This window comes from Aquarana catesbeiana, linkage group LG07 (genome assembly GCF_042186555.1).
Source record: "Aquarana catesbeiana isolate 2022-GZ linkage group LG07, ASM4218655v1, whole genome shotgun sequence".
In the NCBI taxonomy this organism is placed as follows: Eukaryota; Metazoa; Chordata; class Amphibia; order Anura; family Ranidae; genus Aquarana; species Aquarana catesbeiana.
The window spans coordinates 83,338,729-83,365,054 of record NC_133330.1 but is presented as its reverse complement, the minus strand read 5'-3'; the positions used below and the strand labels follow the sequence as shown (position 1 = coordinate 83,365,054).

Below are 26,326 nucleotides of genomic sequence, written 5' to 3'. Positions count from 1 at the left end.
TAAAGAGATACTTAACATGTCATGCTTTAAAATTACACACGCTGATGGAATAGCGACAAACTATGGTACTTAAAAATCTTCATAGGCGACACTTTAAATGCCTTTGCAGGTTACCTGTTTAGAGTTACAGAAGAGGTCTAGCACTAGAATTATTGCTCTCCCTCTAATGTTCGTGGTGATACCTCACATATGGTTTGAATACCATTTACATATGCATGCTCATATTATGTATGTGTTCACTTCTGCATGCGAACATGGAGGGATGGGGGCAGATTTATGTTTTTTTGTCGGATTTATTTTCCTTTTTATTTTTTATTTTTACACCATCCCTTACATTTTTTTTGATCACTTTTATTCCTATTAGAAGGAATGTAAACATTCCTTAGTAATAGAAACAAAGATGACAGGTCCTCTTTATGGAGAGATCTGGGGTCAAAAAGACCTCAAATCTCTTCTTTATCTTTTAAAAGCAAAAGATCGAAAAAAGATTTTTTTGATCTTTTGCTTTAAAAAAAAACCTATTTACTTCCAGCCTGTAACGGAAGTGACGTCATGACGTGGCTCCGGTCCTCCAAGACCATAGAAGCAATCAAATAGTATCTACTCTTTGATTCTCTACGGGAGCAGCCGGCCTGCTGAAAAAACGATCCTTGGGTTATGGCTGATATCTTCAGCCATAATCCCGGTAAACCACTTGCAAACTGCAATGTATATATACGTATTGCGGTCAGCAAATGGTTAAACAAACGTTTCAGATTCCTACCTATTTCTCCTCTTGAGAAATAGTTGTTTGTTTGACTGTGTCCTTTGAATATTGATTCTGAATGGGAAGGTCTGGTTCATTATAATCACCTGGTACATTCTCAGTGTTCTGATTAGTAAAGTTACAGGGTCTGCATGCTTCCAAAAGTAATTAACCCTTTTAGGGTAACTCACCAAAAAAAATTTATTTTCTGGTGCAGAGGATTCCTAAAATGTGACTTGTATCTTATTGCAAAAGTCTGGTTTAATCAGTTAACCAATTATACAAGCAGGCAATGACATTTCTTGGGGGCATTTCATACGCCAATGATGTACAGGTTGCCATATTGCATTGAATTTTTAGGAAATTACAGCTCTGCAGATTGAAAAGGAAAGGCGATTTTTAAGAACTTTCACTTGCAATATGACTTATAAATGCTATATTATTTTTTCATATGACGCCCAGTCAGGATAATGAAACCACCGCTATCGTTCTGCTATAGGCCAGGCAGGATGTGGTTAAAGATGTAGATGAAGCTTTCAGGACTCTTGACATTCCTTCCTTGGGCATTAGACAATGCCTAAGGAAGAAAACTAACGGGTCCCAAAAGTTTACATCTTTAAGGCCCCTTGCACACAGGCATGTCTCCCGTCCATTTTTAACCCATGATTACAGAATAGACTGCAATGTACCCCTTTAAGCGGCTGGATGTAAGCTGATGTGCATCCACCTTTATCTACCCGAATCTGGGTCCATTCGGGTATATTGGACTTAATGGAAAAAGATTGTGTCCAGGCCCACTTCTAACTGGATGTGGGCTGATATAAGGAATGCACATCTGCTTACATCCAGTCACCCATAGGGATTCAATGGGGGTTATTTACTAAAGGAAAATCCACTGTGCACTGAAAGTACACTTGGCAGTGCAGTGGCTGTAGATCCGAGGGGGACATACAAGGAGAATAAAAAAACAGCATTTTAGCTTGCACATGATTGGATGATAAAATCAGCAGAGCTTCCTCTCATTTCAGATCTGCCCCTCAGATTTAAAGTGACTACACTTCCAAGTGCACTTGCAGTGCAAAGTGGATTTGCCTTTCATAAATAACCCCCAATGTGTTCACTTTTTCTATTCCATCCTCCAGAACGGAGCTCCTCTGTTGAGAAGAAATGGAGGGCGCTCATATGAAAGGGACATAATAAAGTAAGTTAGCCAATAAAGAGTATCATTTAAACTCCAAACTTTCTGCATTGATTGACAGCTAACAAGCTGCAGGGCACTACTTCTGCCAAAAAAAGTATACATTTTTTCTTTGGCAGAAAAAAAGGAAAAAAAATAATTGCGCTTCAAAATATCTAAAATGTGAAAAGGAGCAGCGAAATCTAAATGTGACACAAACACATAACATAAGTAGAAAAAATGAAATGATTCGCGCTATATAAATTGGTAAATGTGTGGCTGTTTAGTCACACCAAAAAACACTAAATGCAACCTGTGTAAATAAATACATAACCATACGTGCAATAGTGTATCTTAATCAATACAAACAAATGTGGAAAATAAAGTCCAAACAAAAATAAACGTATTAAAAAGTCATTTGTGAATGGAAAAATTTTTTTAAAAAAATAGTCCATGAGAAGAACCCAAAGAAAGTGAAAATAGCAATCACGGGTTTTTCAACCACATGGAGCCTCAGATATGTGGGACCACCACCGACAGTAAGAGCCTGGCCGCTTACCAGAACCCCATGACCCCCCATTACAGAGGGTCTAAAGGGCTTTTGAGATCCTAGTAATCCGAACTATCCAGGAACAGGGATGGAGATGGAAACTGGAAGGAGCATCAGGTGCTGAATTGAAGATGGATGGGTCCACAGGAAGGGGGCTCAGCCCTCAGCAAGGCATTATTATCATAGGAAAGAAGAAAGGGAGGGCTCCCATAGTGTAAAATCCGGTTGTAATTTATTATAAAAAAATATATAAACACTCACATGTAAAATGAGATAATCAGTATCATCAGACAATCAGCATCATCAGACGGAAGAACAGACTGTGGCACCGGCCGGATGACCACAGATAGCTCGTCCTGTTAGATGTACAGCAGCAATGGGAGGTGGTGCGATGATACCGCTCAGCCCGTTTTTTCTTTGAAAGTTGCTTTTCAGGCCAACATTAACTGAAAAAAAAGAAATTAATTTATTTATGTGTGCTTTCAAATTTTTGTTTAAAGAGCAGATGTGACTTTCTCACTTCACATGCCCTGGCATAGCATGGTATCTGCTTTTGATAGAATTGAAGAGGTCATCCATTCTTCAACTGTAATTTGAATGAGTTAAATCATAAAAGTATGAGCGGCAGTGTAATTTTTTTATTTTCATTGATAAACCCTCAGCTTGTTGACCCCCGAAATCAGCACTGCTATTCAGCAGTCACATCTGGATTTAATAAACTCTTAGTGTAGACTGATTTCAGTCCTATATAATGTGGCATTTTAGCTGCTATGGGGGCAGCTGCATTAAATGTAAGACCAAAAGACCATGAGTTACATATGGTAGGCATTTCATAGTGAAATATGGTGTTCTTAGAGAGCAGGGGTATTAATCATAGTCAGACCTCTACCATTGTGGAAACTTATAAAGCTGTTTACCAGATGGGTAAGTAGAATAAGAAATAAAGAGAAAATCAAAGGACTAGAACAAAAATATACTGAAATGCACATTTTCAAAAAACATATGTAGAGAGAAAAAAGAAAATATCATTTTTCCAAAAAACATATTTATGTATATGTATGTAACAATATACCTATTTCATTTGGTCCTTTTTGGCCATGGTGGGTAGACTATTAAAGTGTTTTGTTATACCTGTATGGTAAGTTAGGAAAATAAGTTGATCTTTCCAGAAATTATGTGTGCTGTACTGTACTCTTTGCCTGTGCTGTCTGTTATCAGTTACATTGTTCTCAACTATGCCTGAGGACTACAGAGCCACTGCCCTCTATAAAATAGTGCTGCAGCGACCAATGACTGGACTACTGAAGGAGTCCTGTGTAACCTCGAAATGTTGCATTGTGGTGTGCTTTCATTAATAAAACATTGGTGTTCATTTAAGGGTTTCCTTACATTTGGTGATTAGTAGAAAAGGCTACATTGGTGGTGAGTAGAAAAGTACCCCCCTTACATTATGGTCAGCGAGAAATGGCCTTCTTATATCTATGTTCTGTCAGAAGATTAATGCCGCTTACATTGAAGGTCGGTTGAAAGAATGCTTCATTTCATTGGTGTCCTATTCTAGTGAAAAGAAAGTGGTGGTTAGTGGGAAAATACCACCCTTACAGACAACTAATAAAATCACTGGTGTTGTGGCTGTACTAAATGGTGCTAGCGCAGGAACATTGCAGGCGCTATCAGATGGAAGGTCAATCAGCCACTGCTGAAGGAACCCCTAGCAAACTCTGGGGGAACCCTATGGTTCCACAGACCCAAGGTTGAGAATGGCTGTCCTATAATAATGTTTTTAGTAGAAAATTGAATCCTCTATATCAGTGGTCTACAAGCTGTGGCCCTTTACTTGCTTTTATCTGGCCTTTGGGGCACTATTGTTTTCACAGAAACCAATGAAGGGCATCATTTCTCCCAAAAACACCATTGATGGTGCACAATTCCTACCAATGACATCAATGTTGGGGCACAGTTCCTCCCAATAACACCAATGATGGGGCACAATTTCTACCCATGACATCAATGATGGGGTACTGTTCCTCCCAGTGACACCAACAATGGGGCCCAATGACACCAATGATGGGGCACAATTTCTCCCAGTTACACCAATGATGGGGGGACATTTTGTACTCCAAATTGCCACAGTCCAGCCCCCCCCCCCAAAGTCTGAAGGTCAGTAAACTGGCCCTTTCTTTAGAAAGTTTGGAGACTCCTGCTCTAGATTTAGTTGCTATTGGAAATTTATAACCCTCATATTTATATTTTCCTAGTGGTAAATTGTACTCAATACTTTATTTATGATATCTGCCTCTTAGTAAACTCTATATGTGTTTTGGTGTGAATCACGTTTCCTATACTGAACAGCTAGTTTTATTTTATGTATTTTATAGGTTGGTCTACGCAGAAATCTTGCTTCACAGAAAACTGAAGACATCTCAACTATCTCCAACAGGCGAGTGTTGTCCCAAAGTTACACTGTAACAACAAGATGTGTCCAGAGAGAGATCAACCTGATCCAGAGCTCCAGAGATGAACAGTTGGAGGAAGTTATAAAAATGAACAAAGACTTGGAAGAAGAACTGAGCAAAACTCAGAATGTCCTAATTTATTTAGAGGAATGTAACCAACGACTAAAGAAAGAACAGGTGGAGACAAGAAAGAAAACAGCAGATGCTCGACAAGCATTGTTGGCATGTTATGGAAAAGTGAAGGACTTGGAAGAAAAATCAAATGAGGTTCCTTATCTCCAGATGCGTGTAGATCAGCTGGAGACTGAACTACAGCATTACAGGTAAGTGAGCCAATTTCAATAATAAGTATGTAATAAGTGACTCACAACATGAAATATGCTAATAAAGAACCCACCAAAGCCTTTTCCAGCCATAAGCTTTCTATATCACAGCAGTATTGCAAATAGTGCTTTTCCTGCTATTACTGAACACAAACTCAAGCTGGTAATTTTATAGGCATCAAAGAAAAGACAAAACTGCCACTGGCAAAAATCAGTAGGCTGTTCAGCACCTCAATTAAGAACTATTATTAATGATTTCTCAGTCTATGTGCCTTTGGGAGTTAACACATTTTCAAGCAAAAGTAAGAAATCAATAACTGTTTTATCTGCTGCAGATTCCTGCCAGGGGCATGATGACTAAAATGAATCTGTAAATTATAGCTATATACAAGGAGAGGTATTACACAGACATTTGTCCTCTTTAAATAGGATTAAATCCAGCGTCTCAGAAAAAGTATCTACATACCTGTGATGTCGTTAACAGGGCACTAAGTGAAGGCAAGCCAAATCTATACACACGTCCTGAGCAAATGTAGTATTGTGTGATTTTCTATTATCCTGGATGTCGCACCACTTCCTTAAACTAAATCTCTCTAAAACTGAGCTATTAATATTCCCCCCCGCCCGTGCCCCCCTCCATGACTTTTCCATCAAAATCAACAATGCAACCATCAGTCCCTCCCCTCACGCCAGGGTACTAGGTGTAATCCTAGACTCTGACTTGTCATTTCAGCCTCAAATCCAATCGTGTGTCAAACGTTTGTAGAATTCACCTCCCTAACATCTCTAATATTCGCCCCTTTTTAACAAATGAAACCACCAAGCTCTTCATTCACTCACTTGTTATCTCTCGCCTTGACTATTGCAACTCCCTTCTCATTGGCTTACCTCTCCATAGGCTATCCCCTCTTCAGTCTATCATGAATGCTGCTGCCAGACTTATCCACCTTACCAACCGCTCAGTGTCTGCCAACCCTCTACTCCAATCCCTACACTGGCTCCCAATCACCCAGCAAATTCATTTCAAAATACTAACCACAACATACAAAGCCATTCACAACTCTGCCCCGAGCTACATCACTAATCTTGTCTCCAAATATCATCCAAATCGACCTCTCCACTCCTCTCCTGCTTTCAAGCTCTCTCAACTCCTCCTCCCATGCTCGTCTCCAGGATTTCTCCAGAGCCTCTCCCATCCTCTGGAACTCGCTACCTCCATCTATCTGGCTATCCCCTACTCTTGCTACCTTCAGGCGATCCCTGAAAACTCATCTCTTCAGGAAAGCCTATCACGTCTCCAACTAATCTCCTACCACTTCCACCAGCTCATTCCCCACAGTTACAACCTTTTGTACCACCTGCCCCACCCTATTAGATTGTAAGCTCTTCTGAGCAGGGCCCTCTTAATCCTCTTGTATTTTTTTGTATTATAACTGTATTGTCTCCCTTTTATATTGTAAAGCGCTGCGTAAACTGTTGGCGCTATATAAATCCTGAATAATAATAATAATCCTTCATGTAGGACAACTAAACAAAAGATACTCTAACCTGACTTACAGCAAGCTAATAGTACCTTTCTATCATTAAGGATGTACTCCCTATATATTACTGCTATACTAACCTGTGACGGCACTCTCCGTTCCTCACTCCCAGACACACACACAGAGCCCTGCGGGGAGCAATGTAGACTGGCTTCAAAACACGGACACAGAATAATACATCACTCGTCTTTTATTTCCTGGTTCAGTCTCTTAAATAAAATATATTGTCAGAATATGACCAAGCGATATTTACAACATTACACCAATAGAAATCAATAGAAAAATGTCCACCCATTGTCATCATTAAAGACAAACCCACTTTCATTGAATTGCTTAAAGACAAATGTTTGTCACCCTTAATAACACCTGTTAGTAATTAATACACCTCTTCATAAAGTATATATATATGTGTATTATTGTACATTCTTAAAGGGGTTGTAAACCCTCATGGTTTTTCACCTTAAAGGGAAGTTCTGCTTAAAAAAAATAAAAGTCAGCAGCTACAAATACTGCAGCTGCTGACTTTTAATAATCGGACACTTACCTGTCCGGGGTCCAGAGATGCGGGAAAATGAAGCCCCGCTCGTCTCCCCCTCCTCTCTGCGTTGCCGGCATTGTAACTGTGGGCGCCTGGATGTGGCTTCACAGCTGGGCACCCACTGCGCATGCGCGAGCCGTGCCGCGCACCGTGACTGGCCGGGCAATCACCTTGGACCTGTGACGTGTCCCAGATGATTGCCGAGAGGGAGGGGGGAGAGGTGATCTCCCTTCCGGTGTTGCGGTGCGCCGGGAGGAAGTGGGAGCTGGGACCCTTTGAAAAGAGGGTACCGGCTCCCCCCTGAAAAAAATTACATGCCAAATGTGGAATGTCAGGGGGTCACCTCCCTTAAAGTGGAAGTTCAATTTTTGGGTGGAACTCCACTTTAATGCATTCTATGCATTAAGGTGAAAAACCTTCTCTCATGCTGCAGCCCCCCAGAGCCCTCGTTTTACTTACCTGAACCAGGTCTTTTTCTCCTCGGGGACAAGCACACCAGCTCTAGCTGGTGTCTCGTGTCCTGATTGGATAGATTGATAGCAGCTCAGCCATTGCCTCCTGCTGCTGTCAATCAAATCCATGGTCCGACTGAGTCCGGCATTCATGTCTGTGGTCGCAAATACTGCACTCGGGAGCGTGCCCGCAAGGTAACTCCCCCCCCGGGAGAGCGCTTCTCCTAGGGGGTTATCTGATGTGGGGAGGAGCCGCGAAAGCCGCTGAGGGACCCCAGAAGAGCATGTTCAGGGCCACTGTGCAAAACGAGCTACACAGAGCAGGTAAGTATGACATGTTTGTTATTTAAATATAAAAAAAAAAACGAACCTTTACAATCACCTTAAAGTTAGGGCCGGTTCACACTGCTGCGTAGCGCAAGATCGCATATGATTCGCACAGTACTGCAGTGTAAAACACATGCGATGTCTGTGCAATGTGAATTCAGCCTTACAGATAGAATGGCTGAATTTGTGTCGCATTCGGCCCAAACTCGCACAGGACCCTTTTTTTGGTCCTCAGCAGGAACGGATCGCATGGGTGTTCACACCCATGCAATCCGATTCCTGTCCGAATTTGCAGATCGCACTGCGATATGCGAACTGATTTGGGGGTGTCATTAACATTTAATTGACACTCCCAGCAGTTCGCATAGGGCAGTGCGGGAGTCATGTGATGCGGGAACCTGCAGTGGATTCACAGGGTTCCCGCATCGCTGCATTGTGAACCGAGCCTTAGTTCCAATTATGTCCCTGACATATTTATCAGTATTTCTGATTACATAGCTGTAGCAATAATATAGCTAGATTTTCATTTGTGTCTTGTTATGTCTGATACAGATAGCCAGAGAAGTAACAAATTGCATAGACATATCGGCATATATAATGTTCCACCCTACAATTCATGCAGGCTGCAGTTTTTTGTGCAGCAGGTTTTCACATCAATTGGTATGAATAATCTTACAGGTTTATTTGAATAGAGAAGGACAGGACATGGATGAAGGAAGTCTGGCTTATTACTGGGAGAAATTGATAGGTCGGCCACTCGGGTCTCCTATAGATCAGAAGACATTATTTGATCCTGACAAAAATCGCTCCTGATTGACTGCTATGAGCTACAAGAAATGCTTTTGCTTTGAAACATGAACCCAAAAACTTCATAAAAGATAGGCATATGTTAGAGTTGCACGATTCTGGCTAAAATGAGAATCACAATTTTTTTGCTTAGAAAAAAGATCATGATTCTCTCATGATACTCGCGGTGTAACATCTTTCACATTATACAAAAAAATTGGGCTAACTTTACTGTTTTGTTTTTTTAAAACTCATTAAAGCGGGATTCCCTGAAAAAAAAAAACAAACACTGTAGCTGCTCACTTTAAATAAGTACTTACCTGTCCTGGGTGCCCGCGATGTCGGCTGCCCGAGGCCGACCCGTCCCTTGGTCTCGGGTCCCGGCATCGCCATCCTAATTAAGGGAAACAGGCAGTGGAGCCTTGCGGCTTCACTGCCAGGTTGCTACTGCGCAGGCGCGAGCGGCGTGGCACTCTGTGAATGGCCCTGTGGTGTTCTGGGAACACACACAGTTCCCAGAAGACAATGGGGCCGCTCACCGAGGAGCAGAACACGCCGCGGAATAGGAAGAGGCAGATTAGGAGGACTGCCTAGCAACAAGGGTTTAGGTAAGTTTAAACTTTTTTTTTTTTTTTTCAAATGTTTTTTACATTTTTTTTTTTAGGATTTTTCATGCAATTTTTTTTTTAGGGTGGCCCTCCACTTTAAAGTGTATTTTTCCCCAAAAAATTTCGTTTGAAAGTTTGAAAGACCGCTGCGCAAGTATAGTGTGACATAAAATATTGCAACAACTGCTATTTTATTCTCTAGGGTCTCTGATAAAATATATAATGTTTGGTGGTTCTAAGTAATTTTTTAGCAAAAAAATACTGATTTTAACTTGTAAACAACAAGTGTCAGAAAAAGGTTTAGTCTTTAACCACTTCAGCCCCGAAAGGATTTGCCCCCTTAATGACCAGCCCATTTTTTGCGATACGTCGCTTTAACTGGCAATTGTGCAGTCATGCGATGCTGTACCCAAACAAAATTGATGTCCTTTTTTCCCACAAATAGAGCCGTCTTTTGGTGGTATTTGCTCATCTCTGCGGTTTTATTTTTTGCGCTATAACAATTTTGAAAAAAAAAATATATATTTTTTACTTTTAGCCATAATAAATATCCCCTAAAAAAATTTAAAAAACAAATTTCTTCATCAGTTTAGGCCAATATGTATTCTTCTACATATTTTTGGTGAAAAAAATCCCAATAAGCGTATATTGATCGGTTTGCGCAAAAGTTATGGCGTCTACAAAATAGGGGATAGATTTATGGCATTTTTATGGCTTTTTTTTTTTTTACTAGTAATGGCAGTGATCTGCAATTTTTAGCGGGACTGCGACATTGCGGCGGACAGATCGGACACTTTTGACACATTTTTGGGAATATTGACATTTCTACAGCGATCAGTGCTGTAAAAATGCACTGATTACTGTGTAAATGTTACTGGTAGGGAAGGGGTTAACACTAGGGGGCGATCAAGAGGTTAAATGTGTTCCCTAGTTAGTGTTTCTAACTGTATGGGGATAGGACTGACTGGGGGAGGAGACATATCACTGTTCGCAATTACTGCAAACAGCAGATCTGTCTCTACTCCCCTGTCGGAAGGAGGATTTGTGTGTTTACATACACAAATCCCTGTTCTAGCTCTCCTGTCCGCGATCGCAGGTGGCCGGTGGCGATCGCGCCCGCCAGCCGCACGCATCAGGTCCCCCGACGTGCAGCGGATGCACATGCCTCTGGTGGCAGGCGCGCACCTGCTTTGGCTCTTAAAGGAGCCGCCATACAATTACGGCGAGTTGCGCAGGAGAGCCAACCTGCCACCGTATATGTACAGGAGCTGGTCGGCAAGTGGTTAAGTGGTTAAACTGACCTCATTTACAGACCGAAGTACATCCCTTTGATCTAAGAACGAAATGTTACTTTGTTTATAGTTATCCGCAATGTTGAGAAAAACTTGGCAGGCTGCCTGGATTTTATTTTTTGTCAGCTGTCAGAAGTGAGCAGAGAACTCTACACATAGAATTGGGAAAATGCTGTTTTAAGATCGGGAGGGGGGTAGAATCGTGATTTTGATTCTTTAACGATTAATCGTGCCACTCTAGCATATGTTAAAAAAATGGATACATATTCCAAATATTACTTAAAATTGACAAAAAATGTATCAAGTACAGTTATACTTATCATGATAACAAAATTACAATTTTACAGTGCCTTGCAAAAGTATTCACCCCCTTGGCTTTTCACCTATTAAGTTACATTACAGACTTTAGTTCAATGTTTTTTTTAATCTGAATTATATGTGATGGATCAGAACACAATAGTCTAAGTTGGTGAAGTAAAATTAGAAAAATATATACATAAAGCTCTTTTTCAGAAATAAAAAACTGATAAGTGGCATGTGCGTATGTATTCACCCCCTTGCTTGTCATGAAGCCCATAAAAAGCTCTGGTGCAACCAATTACCTGCAGAAGTCACATAATAAGTGAAATGATGTCCACCTGTGTGCAATTTAATTGTCACATGATCTGTCATTACATATACACACCTTTTTGAAAGGCCCCAGAGGCTGCAACACCTAAGCAAGAAGCACCACTAACCAAACACTGCCATGAAGACCAAGGAACTCTCCAAACACGTAGGGAACAATGTTGTTGAGAAGTACAAGTCAGGGTTAGGTTATAAAAAAAATATCCAAATCTTTGATGATCCCTAGGAGCACCATCAAATCTATCATAACCAAATGGAAAGAACATGGCACAGCAGCAAACCTGGCAAGATACGGCCGCACACCAAAACTCACGGACCGGGCAAGAAGGGCATTAATCAGAGAGGCAGCACAGAAACCTAAGGTAACCCTGGAGGAGCTGCAGAGTTCCATAGCAGAGACTGGAGTATCTGTACATAGGACACACATGTTTAACGGAAACATGTAAATGTGTTGGAATGAGCTAGTCAAAGCCCAGACCTCAATCCAAAAGAAAATCTGTGATCAGACTTAAAGATTGCTGTTCACAAGTGCAAACCATCCAACTTGAAGGAGCTGGAGCAGTTTTGCAAGGAGGAATGGGCAAAAATCCTAGTGGTAAGATGTGACAATCTCTCTACAAAGTATTGACTTTAGGGGGGTGAATAGTTATGCACATTGACTTCTTCTGTTTTTTTGTCCCATTTGTTGTTTGCTTCACAATAAAAAAAAAAATTGTGGGCATGTTCTGTAAATTAAATGATGCAAAATAATCCTCAAACAATCCACGTTAATTCCAGGTTGTGAGGCGAAAAAACATGAAAAAAAATGCCAAGGGGGTGAATACTTTTGCAAGGCACTGTACATGGCTTGCAGATGTCTTGGCTATGGTTTCTTCCTTCATCAGTAATGTACTTCTTTCTTGTATATTGTTTTGTGATTTGATAGACACAACACTTTGATGTAAACCTACTGTCTTTTCGGATGCTTTTACCATCAAGGAAGATCTGATTCCCTTCTACCACCTGGGACCCTTGTGTATTGCACAAAGTTAATCCCATCTTGCTTGCAATAGAAGGATGTCTTATTACTGATAGTCTTTGTCTATCTCTTCAAACAGCATTTAGACATTTTTTTTGTTCCATTCTATAAATTTGTGAACAATTTATTTATCAGCTTAAAGTGTTATTCCAGCTACCACACCATTTCTTTAGTTTTGGAAGTGAGAAAGGGTTAAATCCTCTGACAAATTGTTATTGTTGTCTGTGTCCCTGTTCAGATTTTTCTTTGCCTCTTATGCCGCTAGAGTGTTGTGATGTAGTTTTGAATCAGTGCATTTTTTGTAACTGCTGCCCTGTTCTTTAATTGCTATGTCATCACAATGCCCAGTGTAGTTTGCCCAGCTCCTGTGTAAATTGAGCCTGCAAGCAGGCTTCATTCACAAATGCATTGTTACAAAGTTGCAATTGATAGAGTGTATTTTGTTAGTGCTTATGTGCAGACCAAAGACTTGTCCATTGATCTACACGTCAGTCAAACCAAAATTGCAAGTGTTAAAATAAAGTTAGCTTTCCCCGTTTATCCCGTTATTAACTCTTCCCTCCTCTTAGCAATTTTTTGCTGTAGTTTCACTTTAAATGTTTATAGTACATTCACTTATTCATGTATTTAAACAATGTAGACAGAGAAATATCTCCTGCTGGCTATTGAATTCTGACAACCTGCACCCCTGGCTGTTAGACCTCCCGAAGAATGATTGCAGGTGTTTGGTTGAAGTCACTGTTCAAGCAACAATTTTTCTACACAGCTTAGAACTTCAGATCAAACTTTGTTGTGATAGGTGGTGTCAGAAGGTTCAGCCATGGACCAAATTTTAGCCAATTCAACAGGAAATTACCAAAATTTGAATTTGGTAATCATCATTCTGGATCTTGTGCTAAAGGTTGGGGCTGTTACACATGGCTGCTAGCACAGAGCACTGTAATGTTAGAGGAGAATCATTTTATGCTGAGAGACATTTTAAAACCTCCTTAAAATAAAAATCAGTCACGAATCATTACATGTGGGGATACAGGACTATAAAGAGATCAAAACATGTGAGGCTTTAGTTGGGCTTTAAAGACACAAGTCCATCCAGTTCAATCAGTAGAAGGGGAAAAAAATTATACAATCCTATATACACAATCCTATTTCCACAGTTGACCCAGAGGAAGGCAAAAAAACCCAATAAAGAATGATCTCTTAGATTGTAAGCTCTAAGGAGCAGGGCCCTCTGATTCCTACTGTATCAAAGTGTATTGTATTTGTACTGTCTACCCTCAAGTTGTAAAGCGCTACGTAAACTGTTGGCGCTATATAAATCCTGTATAATAATAAATAATAATAATCCAGTTTGCTCCAGCAGGGGAAAAAATTCCTTCCGATATTCCCTGGATCAACTTTACCTGTAAATATTAGTATCCAGTTATATTATGTGTATCTAGGAAAGAACCCAGGCCTTTCTTAAATCAATCTACTGAGCTAGCCAGAACCAGCTCTTAAGGGAGTCTATTCCACATTTTCACAACTCTTACTGTAAAGAAGCCTTTCTGTATTTGGAGATTAAATCTCTTTTCCTCCAGACGTAAAGAGTGCCTCCTTGTCCTCTGTGATGACCTAAAAGTGAATTACTCAACACCAGGTAAAAAGAAAATATTCCAAAAGCCCTTCGTCCTTAAGGCTTGGTTCACACCTATGCGTTTTTTGGTGCTTTTTGCAGAAATGCACTACAGTCCATTCAACATGGTTTCCTATGTGGAGCGTTCCCTTTACTCATTTAGTGTCCGCTAGAGATCGATTAATTCAATTTAAATTCCTGCACAGGATATATTACACCCCAGCAAAGTTATCTAAAATTTACCCAGGTACAGTGGCCGAATGTTGGCACTGCTCACTGTCCCCAGCCAATTTTAGTCATGTATTTTGGCATTGCCAGGTGGTCAAGGAGTTTTGGTCTGATGTTGGGCGCTGTATAATGGAGATTACATCTATACCCTTGATGGTGGCGAGATGCTTACTTAGCTTGGTGGAGGGCTTGGCACCTACTAGGGCTCAACGTACCTTACTTAGCTTGTTATTGTTTTATGCGCGTAAGGCACCGATCCTTTGTTTGAAAAAAACCTGTGACGCCCTCACTGTCATACTGGAAAGGGCTTGTAAGAGTGATTCCATTCTATAGAGGAACATACCTGAGCAGAGGATGCCCAAAGAAATTTGACAAAGTTTGGAAGATTTGGTTGGACAGTGATTTTTCTGTAGCCTAATGACTATATAGACTTCACTAAGCTGGAAGGGGAGGTCTGCCTGGGCCTGCATATTGGAGTATAGGGCTCTGTAGTTCCTGCATTCCACTGGGATTATTCGGGGACTGGCTGCTGTTACAATGGCTGCATGTAGAGATGATTGCTGAACTCATTACTATGAGTACTGTACGGTTGCTTTATTAATGTCTTTATTATGATGTTGATATGTGTACCCCTATTGGTCTGGGGACCTTGCATCCGGAAGGGCGGATTTTCCCGCAGAGTGGTGAACCTGGATTGGGGGGGGGGGGGATGTTGTTATGATGTTTATGTTGTTTTTATTTTATTTCTCTTTTTGTACTATGCAAAAATTAATAAAAAGAAATTTACAAAAAAACAAAAACAAAAAACAAAACCTGGTTTCCTATGGGACACGTTCACACCCATGCTTTTTTCAAACACAAAACGGTGCGTCTTTGGTTCAGTAGACTTCAATGCAGAAGCTGCAGAAAAGCATATAGTGTGTTTTTGCCATGATTTTACCGCCATTTTGCCACAATTTGCAGTTTTCATTTTTTAATCTGCAAATTGGGCAAAAAAGAAAAAAGCTTAAAAAAATGCAAGACGAAAAGTGTGAAGAATGTGTAATAAATGCAAAATGCACCGCAAAAAGCAGAAACAGATCAAAAGCAAACTGAATACTTTAGGTGTGAATCAAGCCTTAAACATGCCCCTATGTATAGATGGGCTTCTACATTTAGATAAGTTACATTTTCAATTGGGTATTATCTCAACCCCACAATTCCCCCATGAGCATCATATCACCATAGCATGGAGCAGAAGTCCCATGATAAAGCACTTCAGGTATATTGAATTTATTAGTGACCATCATTTGTTTTCGCTGCCACATTAGCTTATAATAAATGTGATTGCCAGATCACATTCACACACTGTACATAGACCATATGTTGCGTATCTGAAGATTAATACAACTTTGACTCCACGCCTTCGTCTGTTGCCCAGCTTCCAGGTCACATCTGCTCATTTGTGTAATTAACATCACATTTCTCACAATTTGTCCTGGCTCAGTGAGAATGAATTGTGACGGCTTTGTTATGTGGATCACAACAACATCCATCATTGGGATAATAACGCTCTGCTCATGTTGGCGGCAGCAAAATAAAAGTCTTTGTGGGACAACTTCCTGAAGGCTAAGTGCTATTCATATTTTCATAACTACTTATACCGTATTATAGTAAGTGTTCCCTTATTCAGCCTTGATGAGCTATAAATGTTTATTGGTTTGTTAGGTCTTCAGTCAGCCTCTGTAACTAATTTAAAACAAACACAAATTTATATTTGGTTAGAGTTATAGATCTGGTGAGTAATAGCATAATCAAAGCAAAAGACTTGAACATTTCAGGAAAGCTGGAAAGTTTAGTTTGGACAGTATTAATGGCCTTTGTCTCCTGCCTGCGCCCAAGTCCCACTGATGCACAGGTCCAGAAGCCAAAGAGGTTGAGCAAAGTGCAGCAGTCTTGCAGATATTGTATTTTCCCAGACAGTCAATGGTCAATTTATTTTCATTAATGTTATTTAGGCAGTCAAATGGAAGTATGCGTCGCTCCTAAAGCGCTACAAAGATGCTGCTTGCAGGACTTTTTTTAACATTCCCTAAGCGCACCGCTCTAGTGTGAAAGCCCTCGGGCTTTCACGCTGGAGTGACAAGAGTGGCGCTTTATAGGCAATTTGCAGGCACTATTTTTAGCACTATAGCATCTGTAAAGCGTCTCAGTGTAAAAGTAGCCTTAAAGGAGAAGTACAGCCAAAAACTCATTTGGCTGTACTTCTCCTATGGATCACAGGAATGCAGTTCATTCTGCACTCCTGTGACCTATTTTTAGCAGACAGTTGGCTGAAGCCCGGTGTTGGCTGACGTAAAAGAGCCGGTCCAGGTTCGGGCAAGATTGTGACAATCAAGTCGGGATTCCCCACATGCCTGGACTGGCATCCAGCTCAGGCTCTCAGCGAGTCGCTGGAAGGCTAAGCCGGCCTCTCCTGCCCCCTGCACAGCCCAGCGCTCCAGTAAGTGGGGGGGGGGTGAGCAGAGAGCGGTGGCTGACAGTGACCAGCTCTCTGCTCAGGGAGCCCTGAGATCCAAGCAATCGGCGGTGTTTGATCGCTCGGTTCTCGTTGTAAGAGCCGAGGGGACAGATGCAGCATCAGACGAATGTTGCATCTACCTAGGTTCCTTAACTAGCCTACTCATATTGGAGGCGAGGGGCTGGTGGGGTTCTCTGTCCTGCAATTGAGCTATTGAAGAGAAATAATAAGTATTGGACATCAGTTTTCCAAGTTCCCTGACAGCTTCATGTCAGCATATGAATGGGAAATGACTACTGAACATGGGAGGGAAAGATTTAATTATAAGACAGTACAGTTGACAAAACATTTCAACATTTTCAACAGTTGTTAGGGTTGCCAGCTTATCACTGTAGAGCAACACGAGGGTATGTACTAAAACCACATGGCTGCCTTGCAGAATGTCTCTAGAGAAAACCAAGGCTGCCACCTAGGAGGTGGAAAAGTTCCTGGTGGGGTGTGTTGTCACTTTCTTAGGACACCGTAAGCCCTTTGCCTCATATGAGTAATCTTCTTAAGCATCCAAGCAGTGTTGAGACACTTGAGGCTTGTTTCCTGTTGTTTGTGCTTGATGAAACCTCAAACTAATGATTTGAGAATCTGAAGGATGATGTGGCTTCAGCATAGTCTCTTAGAGTCTTTCCAAAGTCTTGTTGACTTATCTGATGATTCCCTTGATCTGTGAATATCAGTAAGACTATTTGTTGGCTAATGAAGAGGACAACATGGAAGTAAAACCTAGCATTGGTACTAGGACTAGTCATTCAGGAAAACAGAATATGAATGGCTCCTTCAGGATACAGCACCTAAAGCTGCAGTTTCCAAAACTCTTCTTGCCGAGGTTACTGCTACCTGAAAAGCTCTTTTATCTGATATATGTGTAGCGGTACCCCCTTAGGGGCTGCTGGTAATTTTAGTCTGTCTGTCACCCTGCCCAGCCAGGGACACGATTTCAGTCACTCTCAGACAGAACAGTCCATACATTTTGTTTTGTATTTTTATTGAAGGGATTAAACTTGGTTGGGGATAGGGTAGTTATGAGATGCACAGTTGATTGCAGAAATTGTTAGGGATTGTAAAAACGATATATACCTCTGGTATATACAACTTCTCTCTTCTCTCCAGCACAACACTTGCTTGCAGACTATCTCTCCTTAACACCTCCAGCACATCACTTGCTTGCTGTTCCAGGATCAGCTAGCACTGATTTGCAGGCCTGGCACTGGCTCAGCCAGGCCTAATGTGAATGCCCTTTGCAGGCAGGGACCCCGAGTCCCTTTGGTGTAGCAAAAATATAGGTAGTCCCAATGCTAGTTGTCCACGTGGCTACTGATCCCAGTACCACTTCTTCATGCCCTTCCAGCCCTCCTGGCTGCAGCTGCCTCTTTCCACTGCCCATGCCACCACAGTCCACTCCACTGGCTCTGCACCCATCCCAGACTGCAATCTCTCAGTCCTCTCAGGCATGCCTCCCAGACCTCCCAACTGTGTGACACTCACCAGCCCTCTTAGCTGCGACTTCTAGTTCCTTCTGGAGACTTTGCCTGGCAGTGCTCCCGTGCCACCTGTCCAGTACACCTCCATGTGTATTAAGAGGGTCCCGTCTGAACCCAAGCCCAGGCCCAAGGTCACCCTCCCCATGACTGGGGAGCTCCCACAAAGGCTATGGCAGTCTAGCACTCCATCTCCAGCTTCCTCCCAAATGACTCCTCCCCAGCCGAGCTGACCCTGAGTATTTAAGGAGGCCTGCCCCCTACCAAACCAAGTTGGGGATTGGTCAGGGCTCCTCAGAATACCCCAGGCAGCTCCACCTTTCCTCCCCTCCTTTCTTTCCAGAAAACACCAGAACATTCTTGAAAGAATTGGGAGGTGTTGGTAATGCTGCACGTGAGTCACCAGCTCTGCCTGAGTCACTCAACCCTGACCCAGAAGAAAAACACACAGGCTTGGCTGCCAGCCTAGCCTGACAATTTACCTACATTAGCAGAAAATGCTATGTCTCTCTAGCACACTAACTAGAGGGTGCTACATGTGCCAACTGAAACAGTATTGGTCTGGGGTGAAGCTTTCTGAGGCTATGAGGTCAAGGACTAAAGGAAGATTCTGTTTGGGCAAGAGTTTTCTCCTTGGAGGCCTTGGATGGCAAACAGCTTTGAAAAAGTGCAAGACTAGTTTCTGGCAAGCCCATTGGACTTTTGTAGAGGCTGATAGTCCAGGTACCCTGGTTTCCTCCCACACTCCAAAGACATGCCGTTAGGTTAATTGTATCCTGTCTAAATTGGCACGTGTATGTATGAATGTTAAATAGGGACCTTAGATTGTAAGCTCCTTGAAGGTAGAGACTGATGTGAATGTACCATGTATATGTAAAGCGCTGCATAAATTGACGGCGCTATACAAGTACCTGAAATAAATAAAAAAATAAAATATAGCTATATATCTTCAGATCAGGGGCCTCTTTTTTTTTAAAAGTTCAGGATGTTGATGACCTGTGGTGATAAAACCGTGAATCCTGACTAAAATATGAACTACTGGAATTTTTGCCAGATCTTGTTATATGTAGAATTAGTGCTTGGCTTCTTTGAGTTTACCAAGGTGTCTACCACCTTTGAGGAGCAAGTCAGAGACACAAATCTTCTGAGCTTGATATCTAAGCCCTGAGGGGATGGTTAAGGGAACACAGGTGAAAGACCAAACCTTGCCAGTGTAGGTTCAGATTCAGAGGTAAGGGATAGGGTTCCTAAGTACTCAGCTGATAAAGCAACGGCAAACAAGGACATTTTGACCAGTAAGGTACCGCCCTCAGCATCCAGATCTAGAACTAGATGAATTGCTGGGAAGGCATAAACTTTCTGAGAGCTCCACTGACATGAGCATCTGACCCCATTGCCTGGGGATAAAAATCTGGTGTAAAAATGGGCAATTTGTTGCTGTTGGGGAAAAACAAAGAATTCCACTGTAGACCCCAACAAACATTCTGACAGAACACTTTGGGCATCAATTCCCACTTATTGTTGTCAAGGTAATGCCTCAAGAGATAATCCTATTGTGTGTTCCAAAAGCCTGAGAAATACACTACTGACAGATTTTTAAGGTTGGTTGGGGCCCAGGACAGCAGTGGAGAAACCTCCCTCAACAATGTGTGACTCCGAATGCCCCCCTGCCTCTCCCGACTTATGCCACAGTAGTGGTATTGTCCATCTCGAGCATCAGTGCCTTGCCATGGACCAGGTGCTTAAAGGCCATGGGGTCTTGGTATGCCATGGACCAGGTGCTTAAAGGCCATGGGGTCTTGGTATGCCACCTGCAATTTCAGAACATTTGGAACTACACCTGTTGCCCAAAGTTTAAATTATCATTGAGCTTAATTTCCCAAACAGTGTGCTCCCCAGCACCTCTCCCAGGCATCTGTTATGATAGAGACATTTCATTGAAAGTAGCAAATGGCAGTTTAGCAGGTTCTCCTGTATTGTCCACCACCACTGACTTGTCATTGGTGAGGTTATGCAGATCTCTGTGTACAGTTCAGTGTACCCCTGGTCCAGAAACCCTTTTGTGGAAAGGACACATCTTCCACTGTGCCCATTTGACCACTGGTGAAACTAATACCATGGCTTCAATTACTACCCGACAGTGCAAGACTGTGAAGGAAAATGCCCTCAGGGGCTGTGGCTTTCGTTTCAGTGGAGTCTTCTCTTGAGGAAGAGAGGTTGTGTTCTGAATTGTACTCCCAAATAAATTCTGAGCAGGGATGTCCATGCTTGTCCATGCTCTTGTCCAACCAAATCTCTCCAGGGTCTAAAGCAAACTTTTTCTGTGAGACAGAAAAACATGTCTCTGCATGTTTAATATTAGAATATTGTCTAAATAACAAAATAATAAAATTTTCTTATTTTCCCTTAGGAAAGCTACTAGCGATAGCACCTTAGCAAATACTCTTGGATAAGTTGTTAGCCAGGGGAAGACAATTTGGAAATGATGTGTAAAAATTATATCTTATGGGAATAGGGAGATAGGCAGCTGTTATATCTATGGGAAGAGGCCAATCTCCTGTCTGTAGTGCATGGTGAGTTTTGAAGTGTTCTTTTTGAATGCATTTTTTTAGAGTCTACAAATCTATTAATAAATCGCCTGTTTTATTTTTCACCACTGACTTGGTTAAATTGATGATAGGCAACTTCTATCATATTGATTAGTGGTTCCAAATTAATAATAACTACTGCAGTAGGGAACAGACACAAAAGATACGCTCAGCATCTTTCCAAATAACTGTTCTGCTTTAATATGACGCAATTGAAGGTTTTTATACACATGATTACGTAGGTATCACATTAATATTACAATTGTACGTTTATGGTAACAAGGGGCGTTACATGCTATCACCTTCAACCTGGAACCTCCACACGCTTAGGTGGAGGTAGTACTGGCCAAAGAGGAAAAAAAACTCCATTGTGGAGAAAATAATAGCTGAGCAACTTTTTCATTACAAAATGACTTTTCATTGTGAAAAACAAATGATTGATAAGACATATTTACAGAGTACTGGCTGTACACTCCTGTGGCCAGAATGGCCTTCTAGCTGAATTGTTGGCATATGTAAACACAGACAATTCTACATAAAATGGAAGACGTACAAAAGACAAATATGACTTCAACATGGCTAAACTACTTTTCAAATATATATATCCCTTACAATTAAAGTAATTGAATCAAAAAGTACCCTAGACTGTGATCACAAGAGGGAAACAAATCAAACACAGAGATTTCTTTATTTTTGCAGTGTCTGGTGTGGATCCAGGTGACTTTTCCTTCAAGTTTTGCAAAAACTGTACATGAAATAGATGCTGTATTGAGTCTCCAAACATTTCCTTATATATAAATGTCTCTTAACAATCCACAAGTCACCTGGCTTTAGTTTTAGATCCTTCCAAACTTTTAGGATCTGGAATTGGGGAGAAAACAACTGAGTCTGTCAAAAACCTTAAAAGATCAGCAACATATTACAATGGCTTGTTTTCTATCATGCTGTTTGTGTAAGAACTCCAGTTTCATGTTTCAAAAGACAACTTTTTCCTGGCAATATTATAATAAATGATAACAATACCCTGCGGTCATGGAGAGATGTCCATAAATCCAAAATATTCTTCTGCTTATACCTTTGTACTTACAAGGAAAAGGGGCACATCATTTCACAATCCATACTTTCTGCTTTGGATTTCAAAAATAAAAATAAATAAAAACAAAAGGATCAACAATCTGTATGATGGACCAGAAAGCATCAAAAACTATAAAACAACTGGCTGCAGGTGGCATCTATCCTAACAGGGTGTGTGGACTTGATGTGATGGGTCTGTTATATTTACATTTTATTTATTATTTTTATTATTATCAAAAACCTTAAAGCGGGGGTCCACCTATCTATCGTTTTTTTTTTTTTTGAGTTTATTCACAAACTTTTCTTCTCAGCATTACATACTCACATATTGTGTGTAATATGTCCACCTGTGTCAGATTTCTTCGGAAAGAATAACTTATATTATTTACTGCAGGCAGTTTCCATCTTCATTGTGGGCATTTGAAGCCCACAAGCATTTATTTCCTGGATGTGGTGAATGCTGTGCTCCCAGCATTCACTGCTCATTCCCGCACATGCTCAGTGGAATCCTGGGAAGCCTGAGACTAGCTCCCAGGAGTCTGGGAGAGGCTAGAAACACGCCTACTCCCACGGGAGGAGAACCAGGAAGTGCAAAGAAGAATAGAAAAATAAAAGGTAATTACGGCGATTTAAATTTTTTTAAACAGCATGTCAGCATCTAGGCAAGGAAGAGAATACATACAGATATTGTTCAAAATTTGGGTGGAACCCCGCTTTAAAATTTCATTTTTGTAGAAAAACTTCTTATGTATCCCATCCATCTTGGCTTTGTTAAATATTATGGCAGCTGTATTTCAAATAACAACCTCAACTTAATCTTTTTTTTTCTCTCAATAAGGGCTTATTGAATGAATGTAAAATTACAAAATTGTTATCTTAATCTAAACTAATCCCATTTTTACAAATTTCCCCAATAACCTGGATTTAATTTCCAACCAAAGGCTGTCTAAACCAGTTTCAATATATCTATATTAAAAAAATTGTTAAACTCATATTAGAAATGAATACTCATTATTACTTAATTTTACTTAATTTCCCTTTTTTTAATGCACTGTTTCCACTATCAAAGGATATTCAATTTGTGTAATACACAGTTAAATGTAACCTTCATTTTACCATGTTTGGAAAACAGATTCAAAATAATTGTGATCACATTGTTTACCATTAGATTCGTTAACCTGGCACATTTTGTTATAAATGTTTTGTCTAAAAAACTGGAATTGGCATGGTGTCCTTCCAGCTTATCACTGACCTCTCATCTCAGGGACATTCTTTCAGGAGAGCACAAAGGAGGGGGTCACATCTGCGTACATGATACACACAAGCAATAGAACTAAAGGTCCCAGCATTCGCACACATATACACCAATATCTCTCTAAAATCGCTTACATTTTTTCCATTTGTACACAACACATGCATATCATTCTCTCATTTTCTTTTAACTCTCATTAATATTTCCCTACCTTAAATTCTGCTTTCCTTATTTTGTTCAGATATCCTTTATATCTAGCTTCTATGATTCTATGATCAGACGGGCAGCCACAGTGATCATACCATCTTCTCTCTCTGACAACATATAAAGTATTCTGTTTTAATTCTCATTTCTCTGTTTCTGATTTTACTAGTTGTAGTGCCTGACCCCAAATTCATCCCACAACTTAACATGAAAATGTACCATTCTGTCTAGTGTTATTGTCACCCTTGATCCATCCTGCTCACATAGATAGCTGTGTCTCTAGCTGTTTACTCTGCATGATTCTTAGTCCCTGTGGACCTTGGTAACCCAGTTACCCATTGCGGATCCCTGTCCACTTTAACCATTAATCTAGGGGCTCAGTATAGGCGGAACCGCACCTTCAGTTCATATATAGTGCTCCTCTTGCGCTATGCATTTTTGAGGGTCTCTTACCCTTCATTCCCTTACTTAATTCAATGCCCATAATGACTGGCCAGTCTTCTCTACATGTGCCTATACCCTCTTGCCTCTAAACTACTTTATCTAGCAGATGTACTACATATACCTGTGAACAGCACTATTCTTCCCTTTCTTATCTATAAGACTCCGATGGACAATAGACAGGGACAACATAACATATAACCACCAATCAATACAGTTCGATTAAGGGGAGTAAAATAGGTACCCTTTGTCCCGAAAATGCCTTACCGATCAAGGAAGTCTGATAACTCAAATGTAAGCAAAAGGCTTACCTCAGCCGGCTGATTATCAGAAATTCCCAGATCGTCTCAGGCTCCTCATTTCGGATACTCAGGGTCACCTGTTATCCCCTCCTAAGGCAAAGCTCACCATGCTGACTTGGTTAAATTGATGATAGGCAACTCCTATCCTCATATTGATTAATTGTTCCAAATTAATTAATATTACACCACGAAATGAGTATATCGTTCCAATGCATTCCGTTTTGGGCACTGGAACTATAGCTTTGTGTGCAAGGCAGAATTTTTGTGGGTATGAACTGGGAGTGAGGAATCCTCATGACTTTGCTGTTATGAATTATTAAAACTGTGGAAAGGACCCATGGATCCTAAAAGTTGTTTTTCTGAAACTTCCAAAAAATTACCAGTCTGGCTCCCATTGGCAAACTTGGATGGGCGTACCCTCAAAAGGACTTTTGGGAGTCTTGACCAATAGAAGCCTTTTGAGGACTTCCTGTAAGAGTAATGATTCTTTTTCTAGGATACTGTCCTGTATGCGTGTGCTTCTTTCCCCCGTCTTGCGATTGGCACTTAAATTAGGGTACTTTTTCCTTAGCAGGAAACAAATAGGCAACACTCCTGTCAAATGAAGCCTGACTTTCCTCCAATAGCTTTTGACATGGCTGAATCAAGCTTGTTTCTGAAGAGCGACTGATCTTTAAATGGGATCTTGCACCAGCCTTGCTTAGAGAAGTCTTAGAAGTCACTGATAATAATTCTGGTGGCTGAGCTGATTATATTATTGAAAGCTTCCACCATAAATGCTCAGGTGAGCCTTAGTAAACTTGAGATTATTTTAGATTTACATGTACTGTTCCACATGTTTTCCTTAAACCAGTATTCCTAAATAGATTTTTACAGAATGCCTTTCATGTCAATAGTAGCCAAAAAGCTGTGTTGGTTGTTGAAAATTTCTCACCTACCCACCTACAGTGAGAGAAAAAAGTATTTGATCCCCTGCTGATTTTGTAAGTTTGACCACTGACAAAGAAATGATCATTCTATAATTTTAATGGTAGGTTTATTTTAACAGTGAGAGACAGAATAACAACAAAAATATGCAGAAAAACGCATTTCAAAAAAGTTATAAATTGATTTGCATTTTATTGAGTGAAATAAGTATTTGACCCCTTCGCAAAACATGACTTAGTGCTTGGTGGCAAAACCCTTGTTGGCAATCACAGAGGTCAGACGTTTCTTGTAGTAGACCACCAGGTTTGCATACATCTCAGGAGGGATTTTGTCCCACTCCTCTTTGCAAATCCTCTCCAAGTCATTAAGGTTTGGTTTTGAGGCTGACATTTGTTTTTTTTTTTTTGTTTTTTTTTTTTCCATATACAATATAATTTAACAGACAATTTAACACAAATATTTAAATCCAAACCTTACCCCTACCCCCCGGCCCCCCTCCCCATCCCCATTGTGCTTATACCTCCTCCACCCTCTCCCCCGTTTCCTCTTCAACCCTCCCCCCCCCCATTCCTCTACCCACACTTCTGAGTATTTTCTTGTATTCTTAAAACTAATCCAGCTTTCCCATAAACTTTCAAATATTCCTACCTGCTCTTCCTCCCTACTACTCAGGTATTCCATTTTATATATATTCAATCCTGTTAAACCATTCCCTTATCGTGGGTCTTTCTTTATTATGCCATTTTTTTGGTATCACGCCTTTAGCAGCATTTATTAAATACGGTAATATTGTGCCCTTATATTGTAATTTTCCCCCCATATTTATGTTATGAAACACCATGGGTCATCTGGAATCTCAAATCCCGTGATATCTTTTATATATACCCTTACCTCCTGCCAAAAATCCCTCATCTTTGGGCATTCCCACCATAGATGGGACATATTTCCCCTCTGGCCACATCCTCTCCAGCACAATGAAGTTTTCTCTGGTTGAAATTTTTGTTCCAGTACAGGGGTTATGTACCATCTAGATAGGCATTTGTAGTTCATCTCTTTAGTGTTTATGTCCACCGCAAACCTAGGTACTGCTCTCAATACTTTACTTTTATGTTGCTCTTTTAATTGTGATCCTAACTTTTTTTCCCATTTTTCAATAAATGGGGACATTCCCTGCCCCTCTGCCGTGAGTATTTTACACATTTATTACATACTGTGATTTTGTT

The 26,326-nt window shown here is 40.8% G+C and overlaps 1 protein-coding gene across 2 annotated transcripts in view; it reads left to right on the top strand.

Moving 5' to 3' along the window:
- The window catches only part of EFCC1 (EF-hand and coiled-coil domain containing 1), a 277,890-nt gene that overhangs the window by 5,555 nt on the left and 246,009 nt on the right, over positions 1-26,326 (top strand). For both annotated transcript variants that reach the window (XM_073592392.1, XM_073592391.1), the window contains exon 2: positions 4,851-5,251. In XM_073592392.1, the coding sequence (XP_073448493.1) occupies positions 4,851-5,251 (401 nt within the window). The remainder of the gene's footprint in view (positions 1-4,850; positions 5,252-26,326) is intronic.